The 16,621-nt window shown below is 40.9% G+C and overlaps 1 protein-coding gene across 1 annotated transcript; it reads right to left on the reverse strand.

Moving 5' to 3' along the window:
- Positions 1-829: 829 nt before the first annotated feature.
- On the reverse strand, positions 830-10,209 carry LOC124274546 (BMP-binding endothelial regulator protein-like). The gene is made up of 11 exons (XM_046709909.1): positions 10,072-10,209; positions 7,825-7,847; positions 6,388-6,472; positions 5,515-5,636; positions 4,916-5,011; positions 4,466-4,660; positions 4,082-4,120; positions 2,784-3,058; positions 1,938-2,205; positions 1,351-1,481; positions 830-919 (listed from the first exon to the last, which is right to left on the reverse strand). The coding sequence occupies exons 1-11, from the start codon at positions 10,131-10,133 to the stop codon at positions 830-832; spliced, it is 1,386 nt and encodes a 461-aa protein (XP_046565865.1). The 5' UTR covers positions 10,134-10,209.
- Positions 10,210-16,621: the final 6,412 nt, after the last annotated feature.

Here is a 16,621-nt window from a genome sequence, read left to right on the forward strand (position 1 = left end):
AAGAAGAGTAGGTAGAGCGAGTTTAGTTTTACACCGCACTCAGCAATAGTAAAGCCATATATGGCGGCGGTCCGGTAAATAATCGAGTCTGGATGAACAATCCAGTGATCAGTGAATTGGGAACCTATGACATGTGTCAACCAAGTCAACGAGCCTGACCACACCTGACCCCATTAGTCGCCTCTTACGACAAGCATGGAGTTACTGAAGATCAATATTCCTAACCCGAACCTTTTAAAGGTCGTTTCAAGTAGATACCCATAATGAGAATCTCAAACGTTTTAGGAACATGAGCATGTGGAATCGTGCTCCTTTCTACTGCAAATACCATAAATGTCAAACATTTAGTTTTGTCGAGATTGAAATGAAAAGTTGCTATGACGTATGCTAAGTAGTTGCGAATACCAAATTTCGTATGACCAACATATATCGGTTTACGTTACAATCGAATTTCTTTCTCAAATACTCAAGAACCACGAAAACCATTGCCCTTAGGGGAAAATAGAATCAAACACCAAACAAAGTCATTCTTGAGGCACCACATGGTGTCGCGTGTTTTATTGTTAGGTAGAACTCGAAAACCCACTTATTTCAAGCTGTCGATAACGCCACCATCTGTCCATGACCAAGGTTTACTTAATTTAGCCTGGATCTACAACCTGTGCATCGTACGTGGGACGTCACGGCAATCAAAAGTTATCTCCTCTTAGTTCATTATCTCCTAAGAGGTTATCTCTCTCCTAACGCAAGTGAGCACTACTCACGGCATCTATCAGTCCTTCTCCAGGAGAGTTTGACCTTCTTTGACATGCATTCCCTGGAGTACGCCTCAGCGAAGGTGTTGCACGCGCATGCTTGCTGGTCGCCATTGCAACAGTCTGTCTTGCAAGCTTGGGATGTAGGGGTTTACGTCAACAACCTGAATTATGAAGATTTATATGGATATATAGTGTAAATGTGGGAAGAAACCCGAAGTAATGAAGATTTTAGTTCATCCAGACCACAACTTTGCTGCCGACTAACCTAGGGAGAATAATGCGAACAAATCTCCAGCGGATCCTGGTTTTACCTAGGGCTTAGCAAACAGGGCCAAATCCTGTCCGAAAAGTGTACTGTACGTATATCTATGGTGGAATAGAGAATAATCTCAGCATGGTCTCCATACTTTACAAGTGTCACAAGTAACAAAATGGTGATTTACAGAATTTTACAATTTGTAAATATCATATTTACAAAAATAACAAATTTTGTGGAATATCATATTTACAAAAAATAACAAATTTTGTAAATTTAGGAAATGTTCTATATGGATGGAGGGTAGGACAGCATCTTTGGATGGACAATACTCACAGAGTGGCAGGCGGCGAAGGAGGCATCAGTCATCAGCTGTTGGCAGATATTGGACGCCCTGAGGGCCTTCTGGCTGTTTTGGGGGGTGTCCATCTTGCATACAGCGTGCTGGGAGACATCGGGACAAGAGGCTACAACAGTGACATGGCAACATTTGGTAAAGCACGTTCTTGAAGAAGATGAGTCTGTTCCACATTATGACCTCCCTGTCACATCTGTTTGATTTGTTGTATTTAGTCAGCTCTGGCCCATCTTGTTAAGAGATATGTGGTTACCTTCGATGCTTCTCGTATGAGGTACTGGCCTAAGCTTGTTACGTTTCGAAATGGTATCTGACTAGTTATGATGTATCTGGACAGAATTTCTGCATTTCGTAAAAGGTATTTCCCCAGCTTTGAGCATCTCGTAAAGTGTATCTACCCAGCTTTGGTGCTTATCATAAAGTGTGTCTGATAGACTTTGACTGAGATTTGATACATCTCGTTTGGGCTATCTGCCCTGCTTTGATGCATCTTGTAAAGGATATGTAGTCAGCTTTGATGCATCTCGTAAGGGCTGTCTGCTCTGTTTTAATGCATCTCACTTACATCCATCAAGAAGCTCCTTCTTCCAGGTGGTGGCGAAGCTAGCTGCAGACGTGACCACTTTGCCGGTGTCCGTCTCGAAATCGTTGTTAGGGTCACCGTCGTAACGTCCACACAGGCCACACGTCTTGCCTTTCAGATCATCGGCCACCTGCACGAAGATGGACTCCTTTCCGTCCCATTTGACCTTGAAGCCAAGTCCAGTTCTGACGGCGATATAGGAGCCGACCAGTTCGTACACAACACCATCGTGGGCACCGGGGACCTTCACCTGTAGGAATAAATGAACCAATAATAGCGGATAGTACCGGTAGAGTCGGCTATGCCTTTTAGTTTTGCGAATACTGGGGTCACCAATGGTATTTAAAGGTTCATTCCAGAAGCCTCACATCTTTGTCATGATTATTTTGCGCTGAAGTCTTTAATACTAGTACACTAATTGTCTTGGTGGTTTCCACTTAAAGGTATTTATCTGTCGCCTGGGAGATTTGTCATGGCTAACAAAGGAAGGGCTTACCCAATCACCTGGAAGGTTATGCGTGACTGAGTGAGCGAGTGAGTGCTTGAGTCCGTGCGTGAGTGCGTGAGTTTAGTTTTACGCCGTTTTTAGCAATATTCCTGCAATATCATGGCCAGGGAGGCCAGAAATGAGCTTCACATAGAAGGTTATGACTGTTAACAGACTTGCCGTTTGCAATCGCCACAGTGGTTACCACGACTGTTACTATTCTTTTGACTTTTGGAGTCATTTGAAAATTTATAATGATTGCAGAGAGGCATGGATTACCAATTACCAAAATCTGCAGAATCATAAATGTGTTCTACAAAAACGATAAGCAGTAGACTCACAGGGGCATCATTCCACGTGACCTCGGGTCCACCAGCACCTTGACGCAAACTGATTTTCGTTGAGCCCATGTAGATGTCTATTTCTCTCTTGCATTGCTTTCCAACCGTGCAGTTCCCGTCGTTGATGACGTGGATGTCGAAGGTATTGAAGGCGCAGTCCTTGGCGAGGAGGTAGTGGCAGTTACCCTGGAATGTGTACATCTTGTTGTCGAAGGTCCTGTAGTGGTCCTGGCCCCATGTAACGCAGGTGGCGTCACCGTTCACCTCGGGGTGGACTGCAACGTGACATGAGTGAGTGAATGTCATTTTGTGCCATATACAGTAATATATACCATTACAAAAAGTAGGGGGATATTGGATTTACAAGATTGATAAAATGCAAATGATGAAGCCAAGGAGGCAACAGATGATGCAGAGAAATTAAGGGAAAATGTGACAATTTATTCCATTCCTTTGGAAATGTTTCATCTGCATGGATATATATCACTTTTTATCATATGCATTGGCTAGTGGTATGTTCGCAAAATGGAATATCCCCTACTTTTTTGAATGGTATTATAAATACAATAAAATACTAACGAGATGTAAGACAACAAAGTGAGTCCCCTCCAGATACACCTTTGAATAAAAGCATGATCTCCGACCAATTTCAGTCAGCTGTTACAAGTTTACATTGTATGCTTCTTGCACAAAACTATCTTAGCGTCAAGATGATTGTAACCCCAATACTTTAACAAAGACTTACAATAGTCTTAGCACTAAGACCACATTGTACAACGTGCTTGACTATCAGTTCTCCCCCAAGAATTCCCACTTAGTATTAGTGACGACATTAGGATTTAGACCAGCAGCAGGGCTCCAGATAATTTTTCAACAGGAAAACCTTAAGAGTACATTTAGAGTACTGAATGGAAATTAATGGAGTATCGGTAATGTTGTGTTTCGTTTCATATATGCACCACAACATTGCTACTCTTGTGTAAACAGGTCAATGAACAATAAAACAATACTTTTTCAGATAAATACGTCTGTAAATGATTCTAATACCATACACTATTGTTGTGGTGCGTATCTGCTACGTTTTCTAAATGATTTCCTACCGTATCTTGCATTTACGCCGATACGGCCCTTATCTGGAGCCCTGCAGCGGTGTTTCATATTACAGTCAGTATATACATGTGTAGTTGTGAGATAGCCGAAAAGGAAAACATGAGTCTTTTATTTGAGAACAGATGAAATCGACAAAAACAGTGGCACTAAATCCTTCCTGTAACATAATTCTGCTTTTGTATACTCACTTAAACTGCCCGTTGGCTGAACAGATGGGGCAACTAGTTCTGAAAGAAAACAAAGATATTTTATTGATTTCTTATTCCAAATTTTATTCTTTGTCGCGACATGCCTATTAATAACTGTCTTGAGGCAACAATCCTCTGATTGATATAATGAGCAATGTTTAACTTGTCGGATCATTTCGACAGGCAATCATTCGAAATTAGAGCATTACCGTTCAATTGATTCAGTCGCATATCACAACCAGCAAACGAGTCATACGTCGTTTGGACCAATTCTAAATCTGATCTCCAGTGTATATCCCCAAACCCCAAATACGTAAAGAGGTAGTTTTAGTAGGGTAATATTAACCACTACCACGTGTTCTACACTCCAACATGACAACGCACCTTGCACACAGTCTGGGATGCTCTCCTTGGGGGGACTCCATGTACCATCAGCCGAGCACCTGTACTCAGGGGCGGGGGGTGTCTGGAACTTGAAGGTGGGTGCGCAGCCCACAGTACAGACAGTAGCTGTACTGTCAGCCTTGCACTGGATGCTGCCGAACAAAGGACCCGAGGGCTTCGCGCACAGACTGGAATCTAATGATAATCATAACAATAATTATACACGTCTCAAAGATGTAACTATGACGACGATGTTTTAACTTGGAGGACGTCTTGTGGACAATAGTCTTTCCTTCATGTATTCCTATAATCCCGGATAAGGGTAGAATTAACATTTACAAATAAGTTTCTTTCCTGAGGGAACACTGTTGTGTGGAAACAGCCTTTAAAACCTAATAACAAAGTTTTGCACTTCAGAAGAAACAATAAATGTTAAAACTGATAACTTACGGTGCTGGCAGTGTGAGCCTCTCCATCCGTCTATGCAAGCGCACTTATTGGGTTCATTGCACGACCCGCCGTTCAGACACCCCGGGGAGCATACAGCTGTAATGGAACCTTCTTTTATGAACTGGGCATAACAGTCGATAGATTATTTTGGGGACTGGATAATCAGATTTTCATGTAAAAGTTCTTTATTCTTTATGCAGTTTATTGTTGCATCAGAGTCAAAGTCCAAAGAAATTTTTCATAATTCAATCAACGAAGGAAGGTGATAAAAGTGGCCAGTCGAATAACTGAACCGGACCAGAAGATCCGATTTTGTAGCAGCGTATTAAGAGGTTGTTAGTGAGTGAGTATGGTTTCTACGCCACTTTAAACAATACTTCAGCAATATCACGGCTTGGGACACCAGAAAATTGCTTCAGACATTGTACCCATGTAGAGAATGGAACCCGAGTTTCGGCGTGACGAGAGAACGCTTTAACCACGAAGCTACCCCATATAGGTGATGTATTTCATCCCGTGTCTCTGATTCTTGTCAGATTCTCGTCGACAATTCTAGTGAGTCTCTCCCGGACATTTCATTGACTGTGGTCGATACTCACGCTGACACTCGGGGATATTCTTCCCATCATACCAGCTTCCGTCAAAGTTGTCACATGATCGTTCTACGGACGCTTCATTTGTCTTGAACTGGAATCCGGTGTTACATGTGGCGGTGCAGACACTGTGGAAATACCAATGTGGTTTAGCACCTGATGAAGATGTGATTTTGTCTTGGCATCATAAAATTGGTCAATGACAACCAATAATTCGGAAGTGGTTTGGTTCCACTTCGGGCTGGCTATAACGAAAGACTTAAATCTATGTTAATTGTTTCACCCTGCCTGGCTATCACCAGAAAGGATAAGGATGGCCTGGCTCGGAGAAAACTGTATCAGAGTTGTTTTTATACGTTAAGTGGAGGCGGGTGAGGTTAAATTAGGTTTTAACGTCGTGCTTGAGAATATTTCGCTCATATGACAACGTACATGCGTGTGTATGTGCGGCTGCTTGTACTAGCCCAGACTGAAGCTGGTTTTATAGTGCTAGCCCACTGAGATACCTTTGGCGCACTGAGGCATGAATACCCCACTCAGACACATTATACTGACTCCGAGCCGACCAGTCTTTGATGTACCCATTAATGTCGAGCGCCAGGCAGGGACCAACAAGTACCATATTTTAACGTCTTTTGGTATGACGCGATCGGGGATCGAACCCGCGACCTTCCGCTCTCGGGCGGACGCTCTAACCACAACACCATGGATGCGGTCTGATAGAGAGTAGAGGCATGGTATCTCAGTGATATAGCACTATAAAACCGGAATTGGTCCGAGGCTGTACTTTTCATTTCTTTCTTTACTTTTCCAAACCTAAAGTTCCATTTTCCGATAAAAGCCCCATGTTCTAGGCCCCAGCCAATGACGTCCACTTACAAGTCGAATCCGTCGACACTGCTGGCACAGTTGATCTTTCCGTTATTGGGGGCAGGCAGAGGTTGGCAGGCGGAGTTACCTACCGCTGGAATAGACAAGAAAGGGAATATAAGACAGTTAGTTACACGTGTAGCGGTAACTTTTGTTCGTGTGTCGTCAAGCTTGTCTGTTTATTTCGTTTGTTGTTTAACGCCACATTCAGCAATATTCCAGCAATATGGCGGCCTGTAGATAATCGAGTCTGGAGCAGACAATCCAGTGATCAACATCATGAGCATCAATATACGCAATTGGGATACGATGACCTGTGTCCACCAAGTCAGCGAGCCTGATCACCCGATCCCGTTAGTCGCCTCTTAATGGGTTGCAGAAGACCCGAATTCTAACCCGGATCTTCATGGATTTTTTTTGATCGGCCATTACAAAGGTGTTCATGACTCTCAAACCTAATATTTGTATTCTAATCTATTGCATCTCTTTATTTGCATGTGTGTAACCCCACACTGTGTACCTGGCATAAAAAACCTGTATCGACATGCATATATCGGACCTTTAAAACAGAAGTGAACGCCTTTTCCACCTCACGCACTTCAACCTGCCCCAGCACCAATCTATTAACTCTACTGTTCCCCATGTCAATAAGCCATGATGAGTCATAACACTTATCTACGTTAGTTGGGACAAGTGTCTACAAAGAGAGCCTTTATTGTGTATGTACTACACATTGAACAGCGTTGCCTTCCTGGAGTGTAATTTGACTCGTTTGATATACAACCATTTGATATTTTTACTTGTTTGAAGCCAGAGTATGTGTACTCAACGCACGCATGAAGTGGTTTTATGACATTTATTGCTTTTAGGTAAACATAGTTTTGACACCAATGTCATTTTATCAGGACGAAAAGAACGCTGATGTGAAAGTGATGCCAACGTGCACTGTAAAACCGAGATACAAAATCGTTGAGAACCTGGATTCGAACCCGGAATCATAGGGTTAATCTGCTCTCTTAACATATGTTGATCTCCTCAACATACACCATAAGCGAAGATATTCGAGTGTACATGTGCTTGTTAAATCTGTACTCCACAATTACTTCAGGCGATGTGACACATGCATGAGGGACTAAGTTTGCTTACACCTCGCGATGAACAATATTTCAGTTATATCACAGCATCGGCATAATGTTGAAGGAAAGTCCGAAAAGATAATGGTCATACAACTTTACAACTTTCTTGTAACCCATGAACACGGGTTTAATGGTGCCAAAACCTTGATACACAATCAGGGTACATAGTGGGTTCGAACCCATGATCATCGATTCCTGTCATGTCTAAGAGAGGCAAACTCTCCACACTGATTAACGGCGTGTAACACGGCTAGGCCACTCGCGTCCCCTACTAATAAATAATTCAACTATTAGCGATATTACAACTTACCTTCGCGCTTGACTCGAGCGGCCCTGCAAAACAGGTAAAGAAAAAAACTTAATGATTGTCGTAAATGTTGAAACCTTATCAGAAGGAAAAGGCAAGCGATCTGATAAGTAAAAACTTTCGGATCAACTCTACGGGATTTGTTTTTTGGGAAGGGTGTTATCGTTAAAACGGACTGTTTATCTGCATTTATGAAGCCATGTTTCTGATAGGGTTCTCCGCTTGTGTGAAGTATTGACGCACCAGCCACTTAAATACCCTTACACATTGTTTGCAAAATGCTGCCTTTACATAAACGATTCATGCAATCTCATTTAACCTTTTCAAATCCCAATTTACTCTTTAGCGGCTATTCATTAACCACTGCAAACTTGGTGTCTGCCTTGAAACATACGGCATAAACAACCATGTAATCCGCAATCTCACACAAACAAATTCACTGCGGTTTAAGTTTACACCAACACGACAATCTTCCAAATGCATTACCAAATCTGGAATGTCTTTGTGATTTAAAAGTAGTTATCTTAACAAAAACACCATTACTTTCCAGGATATGAGAAATTTGAAATAAAGAAATACAGTACATTACGTCTGTAACGAACATGCTTAGGGACGATTTGACGGATATAACGAACTCGTCTTTTGATCCTGGCAACTTACGTTATTTTTTAATCTTTTAAGCGAAATACGTATAACGAACTACGGTTATGTCGAACTACAATTAGTGGTCACGTTCATTTCTATATAATCGTAGTTTACAGTAGTAGTCAATTTTGAAATTAATTTTTTGCAATTAACTTCACAATTAGTTTTCTGTCGAAAGCTGATCATGAACACCGGGTGTCTTAAAGAAATTGCAAGTAGGAAAAGCCTTGTCACCATTGACGTCAATATGTGATATACGGTCGTCATATTTAGAATGATAAGACAAGATTAATCCGTCGCGACAATCGTCCGTATGTAAACTAAATATAACGACATGGACACCTCCCCTCTACCAGTCTCCCCCAGTGCATGGCTTATCACACGCCGTGAGTGCCTGATTGAACTAACTACAGATAATTGACGGTTTCTCACATACTTCACAATGCACATACAGATGGCAATGTGCATTACACTGCTTCTGGGATACTTGAGAATCCTTTTCAACATTTTGTCAATCAAGGACATCTCACAGGGACACAAGGCAGTCTAAATTTTGTAATACAATTTATTTTAAAAAGGTAATTGAAGCATGAGCCTTATATATACCTTTAACAAAAACGTTCTTAATCTCATTTACAATGTCTCCATTTTGACTATCGAGAGATTGTTTGTGTGAAACCTGGAATGAAACGCCTGCTTTTTCGTAAACAGTCAAACATTTACACAGTTAGTCGTTTTTTTATGCAAGATCGTAACACATAGTCTGCTTTGGTACTTGTAAAGTAATATTTAATCTGTTGTCTCGAGAAGTGTAAAGTTAAAGCGATTTTCCTTTGAAACCTTTAAAAGTAATTTGTCATGTATCACATTGAGCGCTTTTGATTACAGAATGTGTTATCTGTACAACAATCTACTGATTGAGGCTACCTCCGTCAATGATAAGTTTCGATTAATCTCGTCAGTTATATTTTTGGCACATACAGTTCCATTTAATATAAATATGAACATATTTACAAAACAATATAAGTAAAGTTTCTAGTATTGGAATCAAATGCCAATTCTTACGTTATGGTATTGGTAACGGTTAATGGATCAGATCAAACCCGAAAAAGGAAATGAAAGTTCTGCAGATACATTTTTCACACACAGTAAAGCAGTATTTCACTCTTCATGACACAAGATTTATAACCTAGCTCATATAACTGTTATTTCAATATGCATTTCGATGACTGGATTAACTGATATGTTGCGCGTCGTACCATATCAAAGCCGCACGTTAAACGAGAAATATTATTCCTCTTGTGAGTTTTTGTGATACAAAATCAGTTATTTTATATCCAAAGAAAAGTCTTGATAGAAACAGATTTTGAAAAGTAACATTAAAAAAGAAACTTAAGCGTATTGAACTTGAGATGCTTCATTTTTTAAATATCATTAAGCCAGGAATAACACAAACATAAATATACTAGGAATATACTTAAACTGGATTTAGAATATGCGACACATATAAGAGAATGTTTTCAAAATAATAAATAAGGAAAAAATATATGTACATGACATGAATCCTTTAAATTGTTCATGATATAAGAATAAATCTGAACTTACTCGATCGCCGAGAAAAGCAGGAGGCCAAGACTCAAGGTCTTAAAAGAGGCACTTGGTGCCATTTCCAAAGGTGCACAGATACCGCTGCGAAATTCCTTTGGCTGATTCCCTGAAAGACCTACTAAAACTTGAGACAATTGGCGCCCTAGCGCTTGTGAAGTTACCTTTAAAATGCCCAAACTTATATACAGAAAGTACTGGCACAGAGCGACCAATCAGCGATCAGCTGACTGGCGTCATTCGACATTGCTCGGTTTCCAAGTAAAGGCTTCAGATAACGTTTTAGCCTACGAGGTAAAATCTTTTGAAAACAGTGTACAATTAAAAGGTACATTTATTATTGACCGTCAGATCTTATTCTAATTTTGATAAATATGACTGTATGGATTATAAGTTTTTGTCGATTTTCGTAAATTATGAGTTTCGCTATATGCTTGGTTCAGCAGTTTGTTATCTTAGATATTACCTGAAGTAAGATTGCATTTTGTTAAACTTGGAAGAGCATTCATACTTTCTTATCAATATTTTGAACACAATAATCAGATGACAGCTGCCGTATAATTTCTTAAAGGGAAGACGTTTATACATACGATAAATCAATCATCTCCTGGTATTAATGAACACATAAGATAGATAAGACAGAAATTGAACGTAAGCACTTGTCAATTAAAATGTTATCTGCTAATATTTCATTAACTGTAAACTGTCCTTTTATTAATGTAGGTAGTTTTATACGTTGTAATTTCAATCAGCACGGTATGCTGTGTGGTGTGTTGACAATATGATTACTAATCTGTGGGTGCACTCCCTGACTCGTGTCCACCTGAACATACCCGGACATTAGGTAGTGAGACCTACAGTACACGATTCTCCACAGGGGAATATAGGGTAGACGTGGAGAATGAATGCTGTACTTTCAAGAAGGACCGATGTAATTTACCGTGGTTAAGTTCAAGGAATCTCCTCCATGTAATTGATCTTAACGACAATAAAAGAATTTCCATGATCGTACGAAATCTCTGCACATTTCATAGAAATGGAAAATACATGATACGTTTAAATTTATTAATTAATTAAATTTATTACGTTAAAAATATTTGCTTGCTTTGTCAACACGATATACAAATAACATAATTTTCATAATAACAATATATCTCCTGGAAACAGAATATAAGGAAGACGGAAACTTTTAAATGAATATATTTTTGTTTCGATAGTAAAATCTATTTTTTTCTAATACGGAAATGATCTTTGGTAAAGGTGTTCCTAAATCATGTTGGAATTCTAGGCAAGATCTGCCCCTCAGGAACATAAGGCTTTATTCAGTATTATGGCCACATGACCAAGAGTACAATTCAATAAACAAAATATAGCACATGGACAGGTGAAAAATGTACAATTTATACAGGTAAATATAGTTTAAGATAAATTACAATTTTTTTAGAAATTTGCGTATAGTAAGAGGTCAGTTAATGGTTTGGGTGGTCATCCTCGGTAACTTGCTTGTGTGTTATTGTACACTGACGGAGCGGGTCCTTGTTTGTAATATCAATAATTGGTTTATCTGATCCAGGTTTGGTTTAAAAAAATAAGTGCATTACCTCTATTAAGATTGAATCAGGGTTTATGCGTTCAGGTATTTTTTGTTGCTGTTGAAGGATGCATCGAATCAGTTGTCCTTGTGATTTGGGGTGGGATAGAAGGTAGGATAGATGACCAGACACTATCTACTCATCAACGGGTCTATCCTCTTATATTCACCCGACATCTACTTTTTATGAACCAGTCCATCTACTTATATTCCCCAGAGATCTACTTCTCATCAACCAATCCATCCTCTTATATTCACCGGAAATCTACTACCCATCAACCAATCCATCCTCTTATATTCACCAGAGATCTGCTTTTCATCAACCGATCGATCCTCTTATATTCAACAGAGATCTACTTCTCATCAACCAATCGATCCTCTTATATTCAACAGAGATCTACTTTTCACTAAACACTAATGCTATTCACCAGAGATCTACTTTTCGTCAACCAATCCATCCTCCTATATTCACCAGAGATCTACTTTTCATCAACCAATCCATCTACTTATATTCACCGGAGATCTACTTCTTATCAACCAATCAATCCTCTTATATTAACCAGAAGTCGACTCCTCATCAACCAATCCATCCACTTATATCCACCAGATATCTACTTCTCATCAACCAATCAATCCTCTTATATTCACCAAAGATCTACTTTTCATCAACCAATCCATCTACTTATATTCACCGGAGATCTACTTCTCACCAACCAATCCATCCATTTATATTCATCAGAAATCGACTTCTCACTAACCAATCCATCCACTTATATCCGACAGAGATCTACTTTTCATCAACCAATCAATCCTCTTATATTCACCAGACATCTATAGTAGTATGGTGACCGCACATTTCCGAGGTGACGTAACGTGACGCAACCTCGAAAATATGCGGCCACACTGACGTCATACACGTATGACGTCACGACGATAGGTCTCGTGACGTCACGACCTACAAACGAAGGTAGTGACGTCACTTGCTGGTGACGCAACCTCGAAAATATACTGCCACACTGACGTCACGACCTACAACGACGGTATTGACGTCACGTGGTCATTGAACCGTCACAAATAGGGGAATGGTCATCTAGTACGTGTTCGTGCATGTACGTGTGTGTTTGTGTGTGTGTGTGTGTGTGCGCGCGCGCATGTGACACATACTAATGACGTCACACAAACAAAAATGGCGACCATAAGAATCCGTCCGTCAAGCTAAATTCTCAATTGCTCTCAGACGCGTTTTTACCTCATAAATGCACCATTAGCGTGCCAATAATATTTGAGTTTTTTGAAGGAGGCTAGGGAATCTCGTGCTGTCTATGTAAAGCTCTCTACAATACTAGACCGCAAGAAACACCTAGACACTCTTAATCACACGACCACCCCGTCTGTGTAAAGCTCTCTACAATACAAGACGGTAAGACGGTGATATTCTACATGAAACAAAATGTGAGGTAGAAAACGGCAAAGCAGCAAGAGTGGTACGGAGTGTTACGTTCTTTACCTCGTATCGTAAACCCAAAGCGGGAACGAATAATAATTTTGAAGGAGGTCTGTAAATGTCGTACTGCCAATGTAAAGCTCTCTACAATACTAGGCAGCAAAACAAATGTAACAAGACACTCAAAAATAACACACCCTCCAGTTTATGTAAAGCTCTCTACAATACAACACGGGAAGGCGGTTATATTCTACCAAATACAACAAAGAAGATATTGAGTCGGGCAGTCTATGTAAAGCTCTCTACAATACTAGACCGCGCGAGCACCGTATCCTTCGTTGTTTAAACCACCCCAAAATATACCCACGAGGTAGACAACGTCAACACTTTTATATAAAACACAACAGAGACTAGTAAAAAGCAACATTTCACAAATTTTATTTGTAAATATGCACAACTACATTTCTACTCACAAATCAACTCAGTTTACAAAACAGTTCTCATGTCAGTATCAAACCTGACGGGGCACGTGATTTTGAGAAATGCGCACGAAGGGTTGAACCTGTTGTGTTATCGTCTTCTGCACACCATTTCCATAGTCTTAAACCACACCATGCACACACGACCTTGTCCGCCACACCCGTATAATAGAATCCTCTCTGGGCTAGCTGTCTTCCCTTTTGAACCATTTGTTCTGGCCAGTCCTGGAAAGAAATCATCCTGGCGTAGCCGCTGATCATTGTTTCGTAACAGTAATTCTGGCTTAAATCCGTCAGTAGTTTCCTAGGTTCCCCCCATGTGTCTCCGCGTGTACCCGCAACTGTCTTTCACCGTTTCTCCTCTACTCTCCCTGTTGTGAAACGGTAATTATGAATCCGTTACCACATTATCATCGCTGAAACATGGGATACCATATTTCCCGTCCACCGACAAGGTGTCTTCGTTTCCAGAGTCCATTGATGGCGATACTTCTCCCTTCTTATTGAAGAAAAGTTTACATCTTTCTCCATCGCTCTGGTCATTATACGAATCGGGAACGTAGCAGCAGGACATCTTTGTACGGAGCACTCAAATATACAACCTCGCTCTCGGGCAGGCGGCTTCCAACTAGCTACTGCGTGTTGGGGTGCGTGATACTCTCATCACCATCAGCGATTACGTGCGAAAAGAATAGGGGGCGTGACCTAAGGGCGCCTCGTCCTGCCATTGGACGGTAAGGGGTCAAATCCCGGTCCTGGACATAATTATACCTATTACATCAAACACAGACGTTATCGCCGTGGGTACCTAACAACGTAAGCGCTAAAAGCCATGCTTAACACCTCTTTGTATGGTTGCCTAGTAAGACCGGTTTTGCGACGAGATGGCGGCATGGGAAAAAAATTGAGAACATTCCTACAGCTCTATCAATAATCTAATTTTTCCCTCGTCAAAATCCATAGCTCTTAAAGTTCTTGAGTATACTCTTCTTGGCATTATCATACCATCTGAAAACCATGGAATCGTTTGCAAGCGTATTACTTTTACTGAAATGCCTAACTATATCGTCGTTAGAAATACCTCGAGATCGCCAGCTGCCGAAATATAAACAATGGTGACCGCAAGCTACTGACGACAGACTTTGTACACGAACTCTGTTGTAGGAATAATGCAAACGACCGTATTTTGTCACAAAATCGTGAAATTCGGGCCATATTGTGTAATCTATACCGTACGAGTCGTGCATGTGTAATCTACCGGGTGCCTCTACGCTTAAAGCGAGCCAGTGACTTCCCGGTTCGCTTTTTCTGTCCATGTTGCAAATAAACAGTATAGGATATTTCAGTCTCTTCATCCCGACTATTTTATTACCACACCTCTCTTCCAAAGTATCTCTGCTACTTATACCGCCATAGTAGTTTTTAAGAAAAGGCTCATTACGTCCAAACCATTCCAAATCTCGACCGTACAGCATTTTAGAAGGATATGTAACTCGTCCCTCGTCTACGTCAGTGTATAGCGGCATTTTTAAAGTGGTTAAATTCTATTACGCTGTCCAGCTCTCTATAACACACTAACGTCAGAGCTCGGGGCGTTGGCTGCGAAAATTTCAATTCTATGCCGACCTTACCAGAGCTCTTCGGATATACGTGTGACATGTCAGCACCCAAATCGTGCGTTAAATCGAACACAAACAAAGTAGTGCCGTCTAAAAACTCTTTGAGAGTCACTGTGTGCGTGGAATTTCTCCCCAAACCCCCTGTATTTCTAAACAGCTCTAGGTATGTCTGATACATCCGTGTAGAGTCGGGTTCGAAATTAACGGTATGACATCTTTTGCCTACCTCCTGACCGTTTACTTTAACGGCTATTTCCGTCAATCCAAAAGGTTGGAAATTAAAAGGATTTTTGTTCGAAACCCCCGCAAAGGATTCGTTGTCAACGAGACCGAGTACTATTCTTTTAGGAATGTGACCCATTATTAAATGTTCAGAATTATATTCTCTCAGGCCTTGGGGAATGTCGTGTGCTGTAGTTTTCACCTGGGCTATGGGATATTTCACGGTACTTCCACGCGTCAAACCTCTAATATGGCTATCTCTAATAGCTGGTGCTACATTTACTTGTCTGACATGAAATTCGGCTGAGAGTATATGGCAAGCATAACCGGGTATGCGAGTACTGGCCTCGTCCGTAGTGGAGTGTAACATATAGAAGTTATTTGGGCTACGTATCAACTCGATTTTTAAAGGTATCCCGTCTATGAGGTATCTATGCTGCATGAACAAATCAGAGTGTAATTTTCCAACGAGTTCTAAGGGCCTACTGGGCACACATTTTTGCCGTCGTTTCGCGAATGCGGGGTTGGAATCTTCATTGCCTAGAGAAAAGTTATTAAAACACCCTGATCTTAACTGAAATTCTGTGCTACCAAATTGTTGTCTATTTGCGATTTATCGCAGCTCAGTAGTGTTTCTATGTACGCTCTGTATGGGTATGTACCCAAACTGTCTGTTAATTCTAGTTGATTAGAGCCCGCTCTTACTCTTATCTCCCGAAATAGAGAATGTAGAGTATTTGTCACGGGGGCGCACACGTCTCTACGTCTAGTCACCGTCTCCCCATCAGTGCTCATCACATTGTCAGCGACTGTAGCACGACCATCCGTCGTCTTAAATTCGCATACAATTCTCAGGTAACATTCGGCCAAGTCTACGTAACTGTTTATAGGGTTATTGATATCAAACCTTATGGTGCCGTCCAACTGCCCGAGGCCTGTAACGGGACTATATTTGGTCCAGTGTGAATCCGTCATCGTGGAAACCATGCCCGGTAATGAAAATAAATCCAGCTCGCTTTTACCGCATTGCGCGTGTTCCATATCCCTCGACATCGTGATGGATGCTATGATATCTCTACTAAAATACCAAACGCCTCTTAGACTTTCTCCTACGCTTCTTTCTGCTCGGGAGGGATCCAACAGCCGGAATTCTCTCTTTTAGACGTCGTATCTTTTTACGAGGTGTCTGAGTACC

The sequence above is a fragment of the Haliotis rubra genome, unplaced genomic scaffold (genome assembly GCF_003918875.1).
Source record: "Haliotis rubra isolate DU_JTF1 unplaced genomic scaffold, ASM391887v1 Scf1919, whole genome shotgun sequence".
Taxonomy (NCBI): Eukaryota; Metazoa; Mollusca; class Gastropoda; order Lepetellida; family Haliotidae; genus Haliotis; species Haliotis rubra.